This window comes from Phyllostomus hastatus, unplaced genomic scaffold (assembly GCF_019186645.2).
Source record: "Phyllostomus hastatus isolate PE091 unplaced genomic scaffold, TTU_PhHast_1.1 phas_contig_159, whole genome shotgun sequence".
Taxonomy (NCBI): Eukaryota; Metazoa; Chordata; class Mammalia; order Chiroptera; family Phyllostomidae; genus Phyllostomus; species Phyllostomus hastatus.
In genome coordinates, this window is record NW_025333640.1 from 4,101,569 (window position 1) to 4,118,564 (window position 16,996).

The 16,996-nt window shown below is 54.6% G+C and overlaps 1 protein-coding gene across 1 annotated transcript; it reads left to right on the forward strand.

Annotated features, from left to right (window-relative positions):
- Positions 1-620: 620 nt before the first annotated feature.
- On the forward strand, positions 621-9,362 carry ABHD17A (abhydrolase domain containing 17A, depalmitoylase). The gene is made up of 5 exons (XM_045831843.1): positions 621-768; positions 4,320-4,853; positions 6,073-6,267; positions 8,620-8,799; positions 8,887-9,362. The coding sequence occupies exons 2-5, from the start codon at positions 4,522-4,524 to the stop codon at positions 9,110-9,112; spliced, it is 933 nt and encodes a 310-aa protein (XP_045687799.1). The 5' UTR covers positions 621-768; positions 4,320-4,521; the 3' UTR covers positions 9,113-9,362.
- The last annotated feature ends 7,634 nt before the right edge of the window (positions 9,363-16,996 follow it).

Sequence of the window (16,996 nt, forward strand, 5' to 3'; positions counted from 1 at the left end):
TCCTAAGATGGCTTGGCCACCTGTCATCTTTGGCCATACTCCCTATTTTGTTCCCAGCCTTTATCCTCTCCTTGTAGGGTGAGCAGAGCTGGGGAGGACTGGGGTAAGGAGTACAAGGCACTTGCCTTAGGTACAGAATTTAAGGAACACCAAAAAACTGAGCTACCAGAATTTGTAGTATTTTCATGCAATACTTAAAAAGATGAAATGTGCAAAAGAACCCAGGAGGAACAAAATTCATGACTTTTTGGAAAATATTTATTTTTAGAGTGAGGGAAGGAAGGAACAAAGACATGGTGAGAAACCTATGTGAGAGAGATTGGTTGCGTCTCCCATGAGTCCCTTCCCAGCGTGTGTCCTAACTGGGAATTGAACCCGCGTCGCAGGACGACACCCAAGCAGCAGAGCCACACCGATCATGGCCAAAATATCGTGATTTTAAATAAAGGCATTATCAGACCCGGCATTTCCGCAACCGTGCTTCATTCGCTTCCCCTTAGTCCCGGCCCTAGTGTGAGTAAAAGAAGGAATGAATGATGAGGGGACTAGACTCCCGAAAACCAAAGCAGACCTTCTAGCCTTAGCACGGACTCGCGTCACTTCCGGGGCGGTGCCGGGAGCGAGGCTGACTTCCGCCCGCGGGGGAGCGGCGGCGGCGGCAGCGGTGCAGAGGGCCAGGCAGTGGCGCCGAGGGACGGGCGGACGCACGGGCTGACGGCCGGGTACCATGGAGTGCGGCCCCAGAACTGGGGTGCGCGGGCCGCAGCGGTGAGTGCCGAACAGGAGCGGGCGCAACGGCTTGGGGCGGCCTCGGTGCCGCGTCTGGCCGTTTGGGGAGCCGGGCCCGTCCGCGAGGCCGGGGCAGCCCGGTCGGGCGACCCCGAAACCCCACATTCCCGGGGAGACCACGGCTCTGGCCGGAGGGACCCCGGACCAGTGGCGAAGACCACGGGCCAGTGCCCCAATTCCGTCCTACTCCTGTCCCCCCTCCTGCCTTCCAACGTGGGGTGGGCGCTCACTCTCCTGTGACGCGGCCCCCCCCTCCCCCCCTTCTCCCCCTTCTCCCCCCACCTCCCATTCAGCCGTCCGACGTGGTGGGTTGAACGCCCACTCTCTTGGGTTGTCGCCCGCTCCTTCCGGGAATACGCGGTCGAGGCGCGGACTCTGCCCCTGCCCCGGCACCGGCCCCCCAGCCCAACACTCGGGCCCGCGGCCGCTGCAGCCCAAAGCCAAGCCCTGATTCTTAAACATCTCCCAGGCGCCTCAGCCCCTTTGCTGGCTGCCCGGCCTCCGCTCCAGTTCAAGGAACACCCACACCCCCTAACCCCGGCCCAGTACTCCTCCGGGGCTCCCTGTTTTCCCCAGGATAAAGTCCAATCTCTGCAGCGGGGCTCACGGGCGGGGCCCCGGGCCTCCAGGATCTCTCTGCCCGCCTCTTCTTCCAGTGTCGGCGCTAACCAGGACCCGCAGTTCCTGGAACGCTCTGTCACCTCTGGGGTTTTGCTCATGCTCTTCCCTCTGCCTCATCCCTGTCACCTGGCCAGTTTCTCTGCACCTTCTTCCAGGCAGCCTTCCCACCCTGACTGGCTGGGTGAGGTGCCGTCAGAGTCGTTTGTATGTAGGTCGTCCTAGGGTATTGCAATTGCCTTGGTTCCTTGTTGGTCTTCTTAACACCTCCAGCCCACATGGGGCCTGGCAGCAGGGTGCCCAGTATGTGCATGTGGTTGGAATCACTGGGGCTTTCGGTGCCAGGGGCGTGTGCCCAGTGAGTGAGGCACCTGGATGTGCACTGCCCAGTCTGAGGCCTAGCTCCTGGGGCACACTCAGTGACACCCATAAATGACGAGCAGGAGGTCCTAGCTGCATGTGGCCTGAGAAGAGACTGTCCCCCTTCCCTGTCAAACCTCAAGGACTCTTGCTTCCCGGTTTTCTCTTTTCCCCTTGTCATTTGCCCATTAGTTCAGCCATTGTTTATTGAGCAAACACAGACAGTGGTCCTGCCTTCGTGGGGTTTTGCTTTGGTTTGAACTTGGAACCATGAAAGCACGGTGGGTGCCGAGGTGGGGGGACCTGACCAGGTTTGGAAGGCCTCCCTGACGTCCCTGCAATGAGATGTGAATGGTGGAAAGGACATGGGCAAGGACCATCCAATGAAATTGGGGAGGGGGTCCCCAGGAGGGGACCTGTGTGGGCTCTTGCTTATCTATGGAGAATGAGGGGGAGTGGGGTACCAGATGAGTGAGGCTGGAGAGGTTACCCCAGCTGACTGCTGACCTGGCAGGCTCTGGTGAGGGATTTGATCTCTATCCTGGAAATAGTGGGAGGTCCTGGGGCATCCTAAAAGGGAGGTGGCATGATCAGCTTTGTGTTGTGAAAAGATCTCTCAGCTGCTGGGGATTGTGGGGAGGAATGGCTTGGAGTAAGGGTGGGGGGCAAGGAAGGAGATGGCTGAAGGCTAGGTGATGACAAGGGAGGGGACCAGGTGGCAGTTAAAGAGAGAGAGGAAGAGCCAGCAGGGAGGAGTCAAGGACCACATCCAGGTTTTTGGCTTGGTCAGTGAGGCTTGGCAACTTTGGTGTGCCCCTTCATCCTCAGAGTTTCCCCCTTGCTCTCGGCCAGGTCTTCCTCTCAAAAGCAGCTTTCACAGTGCCACCCAGACTTCCGACACTTTAGTTTCCCCTCGCACCTGTGGACTATCACCTCTTGGGGTCTGGATCTCTTGGAGAATATGTTGGTTGACATTTGGGGACAGATAAGTCCTTTTGGGGGATAAGTCCTGGGGGGCGTTAAACAACATCCCTGGCCTTTACCCTCTCAATGCTAGGGGCTCTCTTCCCCAGTTTTCATAAACAAAAATGTCTCTGGATGCGGGCAGCTGTCCTTGGTGAGGGCAAACTCTTCTGCCTCAGAGAACCAGTACGGTAGACCTTGTCCCCTGAAAAATTCTTGCACACAAAGTATGCATCCTGCCTGAGAGTTTGGGGCCTCCTGGAAGCTGTCTTGTCTCCCCACGTGGGCATTTGCAGCTCTCCCACTCCTGTGTGTGCCCCGAGTCCAGGCAATGGCTGAATGTGGCTCTCTCCAGCCCTGACTCTCAGGTCACAGATCTGGAGAGAGCAGGTGTGTTCTGGGCCTGACACTGCTCTGACCTACTCTGAATCCGCCCAGTGGTTTTCAAATGCTGTGGCCTCAAAACTGAATGCGCCAGGGTGCCGTGCTGGGAAAGCTGAGTGGCATGTGTCTCCCTCCCTGGAACTAGTCTGTAGGGAAAGTAGAGTAAGTGGTCAGGTTTCCTCAAACCTCTGTTTTTACCTAGTCTCTGCTCGCAGCTCTGTATGCGATTGTATTTGCTTTAGCAATGTAGTTGTAATCAATTAAATACAGTGTTTCACAACGTGCTGCCAAAAGGAAGAATGTTTGAGCTTCTACTCTGAGCCACATCCCCTGCCTACCACTAAACCCCTCATCTCATTTACTACCCCTGTGAGGTGAGTGCTGTCTTTGTTGATGGGTGGGGAAACTGAGGCCCTGGGAGGGGAAGCCTCTTGCCTGAGGTCCCAGACCCTGAAGTTGGCAGAGCTGGAGGAGGAGCCCCAGCTCCCGTCACCCCTATGCTCTCAACAGCCTGTCCCCTGGGTCTGGCACCCAGCACAGGGGAGAGCCATTGTTCAGCTCTTAGCCTGAGATGTATTCTGCTTTTGTTCCCAGAGCCTTTGTTTGTTGTCTTTCCTCTGCCTTAGCTCCTCTGTCTCTGGACATCACAGTCCTGCCGCATGTCCTGAGGCGGGTCCAGCGCGTGCTCTTCGGTCCCTCTGGTCCTTGGCTGCTCTGTATCACCTGAGGGTGGTAGTTCGATCCTTGAAGGATATCACAGAGATGGGCAGGGGGCAGAGTCTGGGCCAGCTTTTTGGACAGAGGCACGGGGTGGGGCGGGAGGGGGGTGGTGACGGTTTCCCTAGCTCCAGCACAGGGGGTGGAGAGCTCAAGTGGGCTAGGGGTTTGCTTGCCCAGCAGAAACATCAGGCTGTGGCCCAGCTGACAGATGGGCTTAAGTGGCAAGAGTTGTTGACTGCAAACTGAGGAAGGGCGGTAGCAGGTGGGGACAGATCAGCTTTGGGTCCCACAGAGGTCACTTGGGAGTTACATGGTCCCCTTGGAGGGCAAGCTGGGCTTGCAGTTCTGTGGGGTGGAGGACAAGCAGTCTGAGCAGGAGAAAGTGGACTGGGCTTTGAGGAAGGCCAAGAGCCTCAGGTCATGTAGATTGGTTCCCCGTCTTTGGTGGTGCCCTGGGGGATCTCACATACCTCTGTTCTTTGCAGGGCCTCCCTGTGCACAACCTGGAGATGTGAGGCTGCAAGGCTCCCGAGGGCTCGGCTTGGACCGCAATGGGGCTGGGCTGCTGCCTCCTAACAGGGCTGTTGTCTGGGGCAGTGGCTGGGGGTTGCCCCTCCCCGCCCATATCTCGGAGCACCCCAACCCTCCCCTGCTAAGTGAGGCCTGCCCCGGGGCCTGGTGCCCACCATGAACGGCCTGTCCGTGACTGAGCTGTGCTGCCTCTTCTGCTGCCCGCCCTGCCCTGGTCGCATTGCCGCCAAGCTCGCCTTCCTGCCTCCAGAGCCCACCTACTCGCTGGTGCCCGAACCTGAACCCAGGCCTGGTGGGGTCGGGACCACCCCCTTGGGGACCCTGCGGACCTCCACAGGCACCCCTGGGCGCTGGAAGCTCCACCTGATGGAGCGCTCTGATTTCCAATACGGCCAGCGCGAGCTGGACACTATTGAGGTCTTCCTGACCAAGAGCAGCCGGGGCAACCGCATTGCCTGCATGTATGTGCGCTGCGTGCCTGGAGCCAGGTTAGCTTCAAAGACTTGACTTGAACAGACCTGGAGCCTGGAAGAATGGAGGGGGACAGGATCTGGGGAATATCTTGTGCTCATCCTGAGGGTCCCTGGAGTGCCAGAGTGGGGCAAAAGCCCAGTGGGTGCCTGGGGATTCTTCTCGCCAAGTGCTGGCTGACCAGAGCCTCCAAGAATGGGCTTCACTTTGCCGACGGCCTCTGCCCAGTTACTGGGGGCCTTTAGTGCCAGGTGTCCTACCATGTGCAGCTCTGAGGGTGCCTTAGCACCCCATCTTGCAGATGAGGACCCTGAGGCTTGGGGAAGTGGCTTCAAGTGGCTGTGTCACAGCACCTGCTTGACAAAGAGCAGTCTCTTAGGGGCTTGATGCCCAGTGAAGTCTCGGTACCTGAGGCCAGCTGGTGGCTCATGCTCAGTCTGGCTTCCCATTAACAGGGCACCTTAGGACCTGCAAGCACAGCTCTTCCCTGAGCCTGAGGGATGGGGCAGAAGCCGACCTTCCAGGTGCTTCTGCCTCAGACCAGGCAGGTTTTGATTCCAGGTCTAAGTCCAAAGGGCGAGCTCTATTCCTCTGGGCCAGTCTGGTGTGATGGGAGTGGGAAGCTGGGACCCAGTACTGCTGGAGGAAGGGAATTCCAGGAGTCCATCAGCTGGAGATACCGGGTTGCCTGCTGTTGGCAGGACCTGGGCAGGCTCTGCTAGCAGCAGCTTGGCAGGGTTACCATGGGACACAAGGGCTGAAATGAGTGCCAAGGTCATTTTCTGCAGGAGAGGGAGACCCACACCACTGTGCACAGGGGTTGGTTTTATTTGCTTGTGAAGCAGGAGCAGGGGCCAGCTGTCTGGAGCAGAGGGGATAGCCCTGCCAACGGAGAAGCTGTCTCATTCTCCAGGAATGCCTTGAGCAGCGGTCCCATGTGCCTGACATCCTCTGGGGCTGTTGGAGTCTCTCCAAAAGGAATGGACTCAAGGAGAGGCAGCTGGGCTCCCCCCATGCTCAGAATGTGATCAATGGTTCCAGTGCCCCTTTCACAGAGGGGAAGCCTGAGGCTTTGCTGGCTGTCCCCTGCCTGAGATCACATAGACAGGAGGGGCTGGGCTACTTTGTGGCACAGGCAGCCTATTCCCCTTGTCAGCACTCCTGTCCCCTCCTGGGTTGGGGTGTGATAGCTCCCTCCCCCCTTGCCCTCTGACCCGTCTCCCCCCACACCCTTAGGTACACAGTCCTCTTCTCACATGGCAACGCGGTGGACCTGGGCCAGATGAGCAGTTTCTACATTGGCCTGGGCACACGCATCAACTGTAACATCTTCTCCTATGACTACTCGGGCTATGGCGTCAGCTCGGGCAGGCCCTCAGAGAAGAACCTCTACGCTGACATTGATGCTGCCTGGCAGGCCCTGCGCACCCGGTGAGCTGTGTGCTGGGGACTTGGTCAACTTGGATTGTCCCCTCAAAGGGACCAGACCCTGTGAAACAGGGAGGGTTGGAAGGCGCCCACCAGGGACTTGGGCCAGCCTCCCTGGAGAGGGAGGAGCCTGGGCCAAGTCCCAGTGGGTGGCCCTGCTGGAGAGGAAGCCCTCAGCAGCCTCAGTGGTCCAGAAGGTGAGGTCTGACCCATGTCCCCTCAGCATGCCAATAGGCATGCTTGGTGTGCAGGCAGGTATGTGGTGGGTGGTCCTCAGACCTCCCTGGGACAGACGGGCTGCTCCAGGGGAGTGGAGGTTCCCCCAGGAGGGAGTAGGAGGCAGAGGACTTGGGCCCAGGAAGTAGAATGTGAGGGCTGTGTGAATGAATTGTGGGAGCCCGGAGGTTGAGGGAGCACATGAGGTACAGGGCGGAGCGGGGCTATACCTCATTGGGATTCTGGGGATAGGCCTATGAGGCACTTGTGGCTTCATCCTGGGGGCAGTGGGCAGGGGGGCTGCTCTAGGCCTAGAGGGTTCTTTTGGGCCCTTTAGTGCCCAGCACAGCCCTGGTGGCCAGTGGGAGGCCAGTGAGAAGACATACCCACATGCTTGAAGGACCTTCACCATCCTGGTTGTCTAGGTATTGGGCAGGCCTCTCTCTCCTTAGTACTCACTGAAGCACATTCACTCAGTTTCTGAGCCAGCATTTGCAGCATGCCACCCTGTGTGCAGCACTGCTCCAGAAGGAGGCCAACCCTGGCCCACTGCTGGGGGACGCCCCATCTCAGCCCTGCCTGATTACCTGCCAGACCCTCTCCTTCAGGGCTCAGTCAGTCTGCCTTGGGGAGATGGGGCCCATGATGTACCAGGCTGTCCCTGGGAGCAGGGGCACCAGGGACTTATCTTGGATGGTATGGTATATGTACATGCCTGCCCTTGGCAGACTCAGCCCTTCCTGCTGTCCCTGCTCATGCTGGAGCTTGCTGGCAGAATCACACCCTGCTGTGGGGTGAAGGCTCTGAGCTCTGTCCATCGGGCATCTGTCCTGTCACCAGCATTGATTTCCAAGTCCTGGTCCCTCAGCTCCAACAGCTTAGAGGCAGTGAGAGGCTCGAGCTTAAGCACTGTCTGGGCTGAGGAGGCCCTGGGGGAGAAGTGCTGCTCCATCTGGCGCTTGTCGAGTTAATCCACGTGTAGATGTCCAGGGGCTGCTGAGGATCCCTACTTGGAGCTGAGTGATAGGGTTGGGCTGGTGCTCAGCACGTTGGGTGGGTGGCCATGGCAACATGGGAGCAGGCTAGGGAGGAGTAGTCAGGGTGGTAGGCATGTGGCCAGGTGGCATCCCTGAGGCCTGGTGTAGGCAGGGGTTAACACGGAGTGCTACAAGGACAGGGACAGGTGGGAATACCTCTGTAGACAGGGAGGTGGAGTCTGGTTTCCCAGGTGTGTTCCCCAGGTGACATACAGAACTGTCTTGGCCTCTATCCACCAGGAAGGGGGTGTGCCTTTGGGGTTGAGGTCAGATGTGTTGGAGGAGAGCCTTGGAGGCCATCTGCCTGGGGAGGGTGGCAAGTGGGTTCCCGTGCAGTCAGGAGCAGGCCCTGTAGGTGGTCTGGAGCTGGATCAGCTGGGCTGTGGGGGGACCCTATAGGCATGTGGAGAGGTGGCAGGGCAAGGGAAGAGGCTGGGGCTGAGGAGAGAAGCAGCCCAGGTCTTGGCCACTGTGTAGAGGAAGTGCCAGGAGAAGGAGTTAGCACCCACCCACCTCCCCACAGCAGTGAATAGTCTACTCACCATGGTGTACTAAGCATCTAGTTGGGCATGGGAGACATCAAGGGGTGAGATGGGAACAGCTGCCTCAATTCCCTACAGTAAAGGGATGAGGGGTACGAAGAAAGACAGTGCCCCTCGCCTTCAAAACCAACAGCAGGGATAAGAAAAATCCAAAGCAGAATCTGGGTGTGGTCCTGGTTAAGTGTGTAGGGTTGGGGATTGACAGGGTGACCAGGAGGGGCAGGAGAGGCCCCCGGGGCTACAATGTCCCCAGCAGGCTTTGTGGGAGGACCCTCACCAGGTGCACTCCCCTTGAATGATCTGTTGGAGAAACTCAGCCAGGTGACCTGGGGCTGCAGTGGGGTGGGGGAGGGCTCAGGGGGAGCAGCTGTCTTCACACCTGCCCAGGGCCTTACCTCCCTACTAAAAGGACCACCTGTGTTGGGAGGCAGGGGAGGGTCCCAAGGACCAGCCTAATTGCCTAGAGGCTGTCCTAACAGAATGGAGAACTTAACTGCTCAAGGAGGGCGGGCTGTGGGAGGCACGTGTTGTGGTTGCTGCTGACTCTGCTTTGCCGCCAGGTACGGGATCAGTCCGGACAGCATCGTCCTCTACGGGCAGAGCATCGGCACAGTGCCCACTGTGGACCTCGCCTCGCGCTACGAGTGTGCTGCGGTGGTGCTGCACTCCCCGCTCACCTCTGGCATGCGCGTCGCCTTCCCAGACACCAGGAAGACCTACTGCTTCGATGCGTTCCCCAAGTGAGAGCTGGGAGGCCCTGGGGGTGGGGCGGGGGCGGGGCCCTCGGCAGGGCAGGGAGTGGAGGCCTGACGCCCCCCACCCTGCAGTATCGAGAAGGTATCCAAGATCACATCACCGGTGCTTATCATCCACGGCACGGAAGACGAGGTGATCGACTTCTCGCACGGGCTGGCACTCTATGAGCGCTGCCCCAAGGCTGTGGAGCCGCTGTGGGTGGAGGGCGCCGGGCACAACGACATTGAGCTTTACAGCCAGTACCTGGAGCGCCTGCGTCGGTTCATCTCCCAGGAGCTGCCCAACCAGCGCGCCTAGTGGAGCTGCTGCACCCCGAGCGAAGCCGGGACAGACCTCAGCAATAAGACAGCGCCAGCCCTGGCCTCGGGGGCTGCATGTGAACCCCCCCGGGTGCCCCAGGCCGCTGAGGCAGCTGGTGGGCAATCTGGTGGGAACTGCCCCGGCCCAGGGGCTGTGGACTATGTAAAAGTTACAGAGCAACGCCCTCATTTCCTTTGGGAAGCAAAACAAAGGAAAACGTGAAAACAAATTAAAGGTTTAAATTTTAGGGCTCTTACTGCTTTCATGGCTCTTGTGTGCTCTGTAGAGCTCTGTGTGTTCCCAGAGGGTGTTGGTTTTGCTTCCTCAGGAAAGGGAGCTGAAGGGTGCCTCAGGAAAGTTTAGCACAAATGCAGATAGCACTGTCACTTTCCCTTGTGGAAGAGGGGATAGGGCCCCAACCAGAGCACCCTGTGGTTATTGGTTGCCTGGGTGAGGTGGTGGTGGGTTTGGCAGCATTCGAACCCAGGACCCTCTCTGCCTAGATTTGGTGCACCTTCTGGGAGAATGATGTGCTCTCTTCCTTTTAAAGACAACCCTGGGGGATGAGTGGCCGCACTGGGTCTGTGCTTGTCCTGCTCTGAGGCACCCTTCAGCTCCCGTGATGGATAAGGACATGATGCAATCACTCTCATGGTAGATAAGAACACTTGAAATCACAAGGCTGCTTTTCCTGTCCCGCCTGTCCTGGGGGATGAGCTGCACGGAGGGCCAACACAGCTTTCCAAGGTCTTGAGGAGTTGGGCTAGGTCACTTCCTTTGCAAATGGGGAGGCTGAAGCTCCGGGGTAGGGCAGTGGGAGGTCTGAGGGCCTTATGGGGTCTCTCCCAGGAAAAGAGACCACCTGGGCCTGGGTTTCCGTAACTTGCCTCAGGGCCTTTGACCTCCGTTTGAGGTTCCCTTGAAGTCCGGGTTGTATCTGGACCTCAGTTGCAGTCCGTGCTCACCCCCAGACCCAGAGTGCCTCCTGCGAACTCCTGGGGCAAGTAACCTATCATCCACCCCTTGGTTGGGTGGCGGCTTAGCTTGTGTTGGGACCGGGCTGTGGCGGAGTGAGTACTTGGTGGAGCGACTTGGTCCTACCAGACTCTACCTAGCCCGAGACCTCTGACTTTGCGCGACCCCTTTAAGGAGGGCGGACCGGGGGGCGGTGCTTCTGCTTTGGTAGAGACGGCCGCTCGAGCTTGCGTCAAATGCGAGGTCCTGGCGGAAGTGGTGTGGCGCTCGCCCGGAAGCGGCCGACGGTGGAGGAGGCCCCTGCCTCGCCGGTAAGTGGCGGCGGCTCGTACCCCGCCCTACCGGCCCCTGCCCTTTCTGCCGCTCCCAACGATTTCCTCCCGTCCCCACGCGCCTCGATCTCCCTAAGTGCAGAATGGGGTGCCGCAGGGTCGGGTGGCACGCAGTTTCGCCTTGCTTCAGCGCCTTCGCAGATCTCAAGTGTTGACACCGAGCAGGATCAGGTAGCGGTGGATCGCTCCCCGTCTGTCCGGCCGGGTTTGGCCTTTTGGTACTTTGCTTTGCAGAGTTTTTTGTTGCTCCAAATTGAGAACGAGGGACTTGGGTGCTCAGAGAGCTTAGAATGTCCCGTCAAGCGTGTACTATAGTTGCCACTGTCAGACGGGAGGTGACTCACCGGGGGTCACGCGGGAGATGCCTCTCCTACCGACCCTTCCCATTGCCCCTTCCCATTGCCCCTTCCCATTGCCGTGCATCCAGGCTCGTACGAGTATCCTGGCCTCTCTGGGCAACCCAGTCTTTGAGCCTATGGAATCCCCTACCACCCGTCTCTATCACTGGGAAGTGCCCTGGCCTGGGAGTGGGCAGGGAAGTTGTTAGTGCCTTCGTCCCTCCCTATCCCCACGGGCCCCTCTGGCCGGGAGTCTAGTAGTTTTTTATAATATGGAAGGTTTAGAAACCAAACTGAATGTGGGATGTGTACTCATTAGAGCCAAGAACATCTGTGGCCCTAGATCTGGGTTGCCCTTCTCACCCTAGGACATTTGCACAGACTGGTCTTTGAGTCTCACATAACCCTCACTAGGCCTGGTTTTTGTCTTCTACCAGCATAGCTAGCTTTTCTTAACAAGTCTGACTTCTTCAATCTCTTGCTTCAGTTGCTTTCTTCCCCAAAGCAACCCTTCTCCCGACCTGACCCCCTCAGCTCTATGCTCCCACTGACCCCTGGTACTGCACTTATCACAGAGCATGCTGTCTTTTCACCCGATCAGAATGTAGGTTTACTGAATCAGGACTACGCAAAACAGCAAGTTCAAAGCAACTGCTTACAACTGAACAAAAATGTTTTCAGATACACAGAGTAAATAATTCAGAACATGAAAGGGTGGCAGGTGAAAACTTGGTGTCATTCCCACCCCTGCCCTCCATGGCCTCTTTCCCTCTCTCCTGGGACAGAGATAAACCAGTTTCTCATGTATCAACAGAGAAAATCTATGCATGTATATCTAATATGTTTGTGGAAAACGTCACTCACTGTTCACATGATCCCACTTGGAGAGTGTTTTTTATGAACACATTCGTTTTAGTGGTTGTACCATGTTTTATTAATACTGTGTATTTATCCTGTTTCCTGTTGGTTGAAAGTTAGGTTCTTTCCAGTATTGTAACAAACAGTACTAGGTGGACTATACTTGTAGCCAAGTAGAAATATTTTTGTGGGCTGAATTCCTTGGTGCAGAGGTGCTGGGTCAAAAAGCCTTTCCATATGTCTCTAACTAGGTACATAATCTTAGCTGGTCCTACCAAATTGCCCCCCTCTCAATGAAGGAAGGGGCTGATGTCCTCAATTGCTTGATCTTGCTGAGTTGGAAGGCATAAAATAGTGTTTCATTGTAGGTTTGTGTTTCCTAGAAGTGCAGTGGATCTCAATGCTTTTGTGAGATTTATTTTTTAAAGGATTTAATTTTTTTAAAGATTTTTATTTATTTATTTTTAGACAGAGGGGAAGGGAGGAAGAGAGGGAGAGAAACATCAGTGTGTGGTTGCCCCTTGTGTGCCCCCCACTGGGGACCTGGCCTGCAACCCAGGCACGTGCTCTGACTGAGAATCCAACCTGTGACCCTTTGCTTTACAGTCTGGTGCTTAATCCATTGAGCCACACCAGCCAGGGACTATTTAATTTTATTTAGTTAGTTTATTTTTAGAGAGAGGGGAAGGGAGAAAGAAAGGCAGGGAGAGAAACATCAATGTGTGGTTGCCTCTTGTGCATCTCCTACTGGGGACCTGGCTTGCAACCCAACATGTGCTCTGATTGGGAATCAACTGGTGACACTTTTGTTCACAGTCTGATGCTGGATCCATTGAGCCACACCAGCCTGGGCAGATTTATTTTTTATGTTGATCATTTCTACCATTTTGAAACTGGAACGATCTCTATTATAAACATGTCTATATATAACACATGTTTGTATTTCATATTCTTTGCCTGTTTTTTCCTGTTGGGTTGTTGGTGTTATTCTTTTCTAGGCACACTTTCAATATTAAGGTAATTCCCATTTTCTGTTAAAAGTGTTTTCTCCCAACCTGTCATTTGTCTTTGACTTTGGTTGTGTTTTTGTCTTTAAAATTTATTTATTTTTGCCAGGCATTTCAAGTTGTTATTAGTTATGTTTTTTTCATGTGTGGCTTCTGCATTTTGTATCATGCTGAGAAATATTTTCCGTACGCCAAGATTATGTAACATTTGATATTTTCTTCTGGAAATGTAACAGTTTTTAAAAAATATATATATATATATATTTAAATTTTGGTCTAATTCTAGAAAGTACTCCTCAGAAGGAGTGAGGTAAGAACCCGAACTGCTTTTTTTCCAAATCATTTGCCCCTCATGTTCTGAAAAAGCTGTCCTTCCCCACTGCAGTGCCGTCTTCGTGGCATGCTGAGCCCGGCCTGCCTGCGGGTGGTTCTAGGCTGCTGTCCCGTTAGTCCGAGCTGCACTGACTTCGTCACCGAGGTCTGGAGGCCTGCCTTCTCTCCTCACTCCTGCACGTCCTTTTGCCTTCTCCACCTCAGGCAGGCATATTTACTTCCCCCACCCTGACTGTCTCTGTAGAAAATGGGATTGCTTAGATTTATAGATTAAGCAGAGAGAAAACTGTCACCTTATAATAAATAGTTGACACCTTGCACAGTGCCCATGCAGTGCTAGTTCCACAAGACACACTCTGTGATAGAAAGGATTCTGAAAATTTAAGTATGAGCAGCTTTACTCCCCCAGTATTCACAGTGTGATATTAACCTTGGTGAGCCCTGGCTGGTGTGGCTCAGTGGATTGTGCACCAGCCTGCAAACCAAAGGGTGGCCAGTTCAATTCCTAGTCAAGGCACAGGCCTGGGTTGCAGGCCATGTCCCCAGTTGGGGGCATGTGAGAGGCAACCACACATTGATATTTCTCTCCTCTTTCTCCTTCCCTTTCCTTCCCTTCCCTAAAAATGAATAAATAAAATATATTTTTTAAAAAAGATATTAACTTTGGTGAGGCAGTTTGCTGAGACTGTTTCCACACAGGGTCCTGAGCCTTTCTCTGGACTCTGGGTTACCATGCAGTACAATGATGAGGGAAGCCATTGGTATATCCCAGAATGCGCCCCCTTTCCCTTCCATTTGGTATGGCCCATGGGCCAGGCTGCCTGGGAGAAGGGCCAACTTTCAGTTCTCCATTTTGTAAGTTTTCCTGGACACATGTGTTCATACTCATCAGCAGCGTTTTCCTGGGGCCTAGCAGATCCCTGAGCATGAACTCCCTTCCCAGGAGGCTGGCCCATGGCTCCCTGAAACCTTTGGTCCTGGTCCGGCACACCTCAGACATGGGTTCTGCAGGGCCCAGATCTGAGATGAGGCCTCCAGAGGTGCCACCTCTCAGGGCCCCAGAGTACCTACTCTAAGGTGTGGGCTCCCACCCCTGGGGCAACACTTACCTAGTCTGGCTCTCAGTCAGGGGGTACAGGACCAACTTAGCTGTGGGATTCATCAGACGGGGTTGCTGGCCGAGCAGCAGGGACCACCTTCCTTTTATTTCACAGCTCCTGCCATGTGCCAAATTGATTTTCATGAAAACCCTGGGTTGCTTGGCTCACCATCCCTGCTGTCCCCACTTACAGGGCAGATATCTCAGGCAAAGCTGCCCCAAGAGCAAAGCTCTGGGACTCTGCCTGGGCTCTGGTCTTGGGCTTTTATGGTGCTCAGTCTTGGGCTGCAAGTGTGCCTCTGTTGGGCAGCGAGCTCTGAGCTGCCACATCCCAGCACCTGGCACTGGTGGGGCACAGACCACAGCCACTTATGTGTCCATAGCACACAGAGATGGCACTCTGAGGGGATTGGGACAGGCTCAGGCTGTTCTCTGAAGTCCAGTGTGCCTAGCAGAGCTCCCCCTGACCCATGCTGGAGGAAGAGGGCACCTTGAGAAGGGCTTTTCTCCTTCAGCAGCTCAGGTGGAGCCAGAGGAGCATGGGCCTGTGAGAGGTGGCTCAGGGGTCAGGCATATGGATGTCTTTGAGAGCCAGATAGATATAACCCCGTCTGTGTCTCTGTGAGCCTCTACGTTCAGGGGCCTTGGGCCAGCCAAGGAGTGAGGATGATTAGCACCTTTGGCAAGGGAATCCCCACATGAGAGCAAGCAAGTGAACACCAGGTTAGAGCCAGATCCTGCCCTTCCCACTTCCTGGAAAAGGAATGGGGACCCTGGGTCTGTTCCCAGCAGCTCTGAGCAGAGGGCTAGTGCATCCTGTGTGGTGTGCCAGCAGTAGAATAGTCACATGCCCACCTTCTGGCCATGCCTGGCCATGCTCATTTTCCCACCCCAAGCTCTAAGCTGCTCCTGTAAGGGATCCCTGGACCATGGTAAGTATAAGTAGTCTCACACATGTTGGAAATAAACACAGGTGCCTTAAGAGAGTGCAAAGTGTGCATTAATCTCTAAAATGCTCTATCACCAAAGGCTGCCATAGTGCTACAACACTGACTTGATGAGGGGTGGCAGGAGCAGGACCAACACCAAGTGGTCAGGGTTGAATCTGGTTGAATACAGAAGGCAGAATAGGATGTGTGCTCCCTGGTGTGCCCCTCTAAGGAGTTGGTCCACCGCTTCCTAAACCCCCATGCCCTCTCTTGGTCCTCCATGTCCCTGCCAGGTCCTTTCAGGCCCCTCCAGAGGTAACCACTGTGGATAAGCTGCAGATGAGGTGAAAACAGAATCACAGCATAAATAGGCCTCCTCCGGTTGGAGCTGGCTTCTCACCATTAAGCCTGTGTCCTGATTCTCCCAAGGCCCGTTCTCCATAACTTAGTAACTGATGTTAAGGTTACTTTCTTTTTTCTAATTGTAAGTAGTGCAACTATACGTACATGCTTCTTCGTGAATATTTTGGGGTACCTTTTTTTGGAGTGGAATTGCTGGGTCAATGGGCACAACATTTACAGTTTTGGTAAGCTACATATAGACCAGTGAGACTGAGTGCAGTGTCTCTGATGTAAGCTGTTACTATCCACGTGGTGATTATTATTAAGTGACTCCCACGGTCACTCTCCATGTTCTACAATTTTCATTTTGGAATCATTTGGGGTTTACAGAAAAGTTTCAAAGACAGTATAGGCAGTTCTCATCTACCCTTCACCCAGCACCCCTCATGTTATTGTGTTAAAAGCCAAGAAATTGACTTGTGTGCATTCCAGCCAACCACACGCCAGACTGTATGCCAGTGTCATCAGGTTTTCCACTGACAGCCCTACCTGTTCAGGATCCAGCCCAGGCCCCCACATGGCATTTGGTCATCATATCTCTTTAGTCTCTTACAATCTAGGGCACTTCAAGTCTTTCCTCGTTTTTCATGACCTTGACAGTTTAGGGGGCATTTTGTGACATGTTCCCTCATTGGACCTGTTTCCTCATGAACAGACTGGAGTTGTGGGTTTTGGGGAAGAGGACACCAATGCGCAGTGCCCTTCTGGCCACATCCCATCGGGAGTCCCTGGCACACACAGGACATCATCCTGAGGTTGACTTTGACCACCTGGCTGAGGTGGAGTCCAGCAGGATGTCCCCACAGCAGAATGTTGTCCTGCCCTTTTCTTTAGAAGTGAACCCCTGAATTCAGCCTGCACTAAAGGGGGTATTTACTTAGAAAACTGTTTTTCATATAGAAAGGTATAAAAAAAACAAAGGACACATAGCACATAACTGCACTGCCTAGATACCTATTGACATTTAAAGAAAATAAAAGTACAAGATACACGGATTAAAAAAAAAGTTGAATGGTACAGAAAGTACCACTATAAAAGGTTTTATTTTCTTATAAGATGATATGGCCATTACACCATGTCTCTATGTATATGCGCACCCCCCTCCCGCCTTGATTCTGACCTGACCTATCTGCCTACCTTCTCCATGGGCACCATGGTGCACCACATTTTATGTAGCCTTCCCTTCACCTGTGTGCCCTCCACCTCCTCAACTGCCCTGGCCTTCTGAGTCCCTTGGTACTGTCAGTGAAGGGCAAAGATGATCCCCGGTTTACAGGTGAGGAAACTAAGGTCTGGAGGAAGGAGGGACTGATGCCAGGTGGGTGCCCAGATCAGAATAATCTCAGGCCATCTTCCTTTGTATTTTCCGCGAACCCTCACTGTTGCCTGGCTCTGTGCTTGGGTAGACCGTTGCTCAGCCCTGCTCTAGCCTTGGTTTCTGCATCTGTGAAATGGGGGTGATAGTTGCTGAAGGGTTGTAGTGAGGACAGTGAACAGGCACAAGGCTGAGCTGGGTCAGAGGTGGGCTTGTGGGTGGCCGGGATTTGAGGGTTATACATGTGCTGGTTGCCCGGGTGGCCCTAGAACCCCGGCATGAAGAGAAAACCC

What these genes read in the sequence shown, in the direction of transcription:
- ABHD17A (XM_045831843.1), top strand. Translation starts at nt 4,522, where the DNA reads ATGAACGGCCTGTCCGTGACTGAGCTGTGCTGCCTCTTCTGCTGCCCG. An exon ending in CGCTGCGTGCCTGGAGCCAG is followed by an intron (nt 4,854 to 6,072) that starts GTTAGCTTCAAA and finishes CCACACCCTTAG; the next exon opens with GTACACAGTCCTCTTCTCAC. An exon ending in TGCTTCGATGCGTTCCCCAA is followed by an intron (nt 8,800 to 8,886) that starts GTGAGAGCTGGG and finishes CCCACCCTGCAG; the next exon opens with TATCGAGAAGGTATCCAAGA.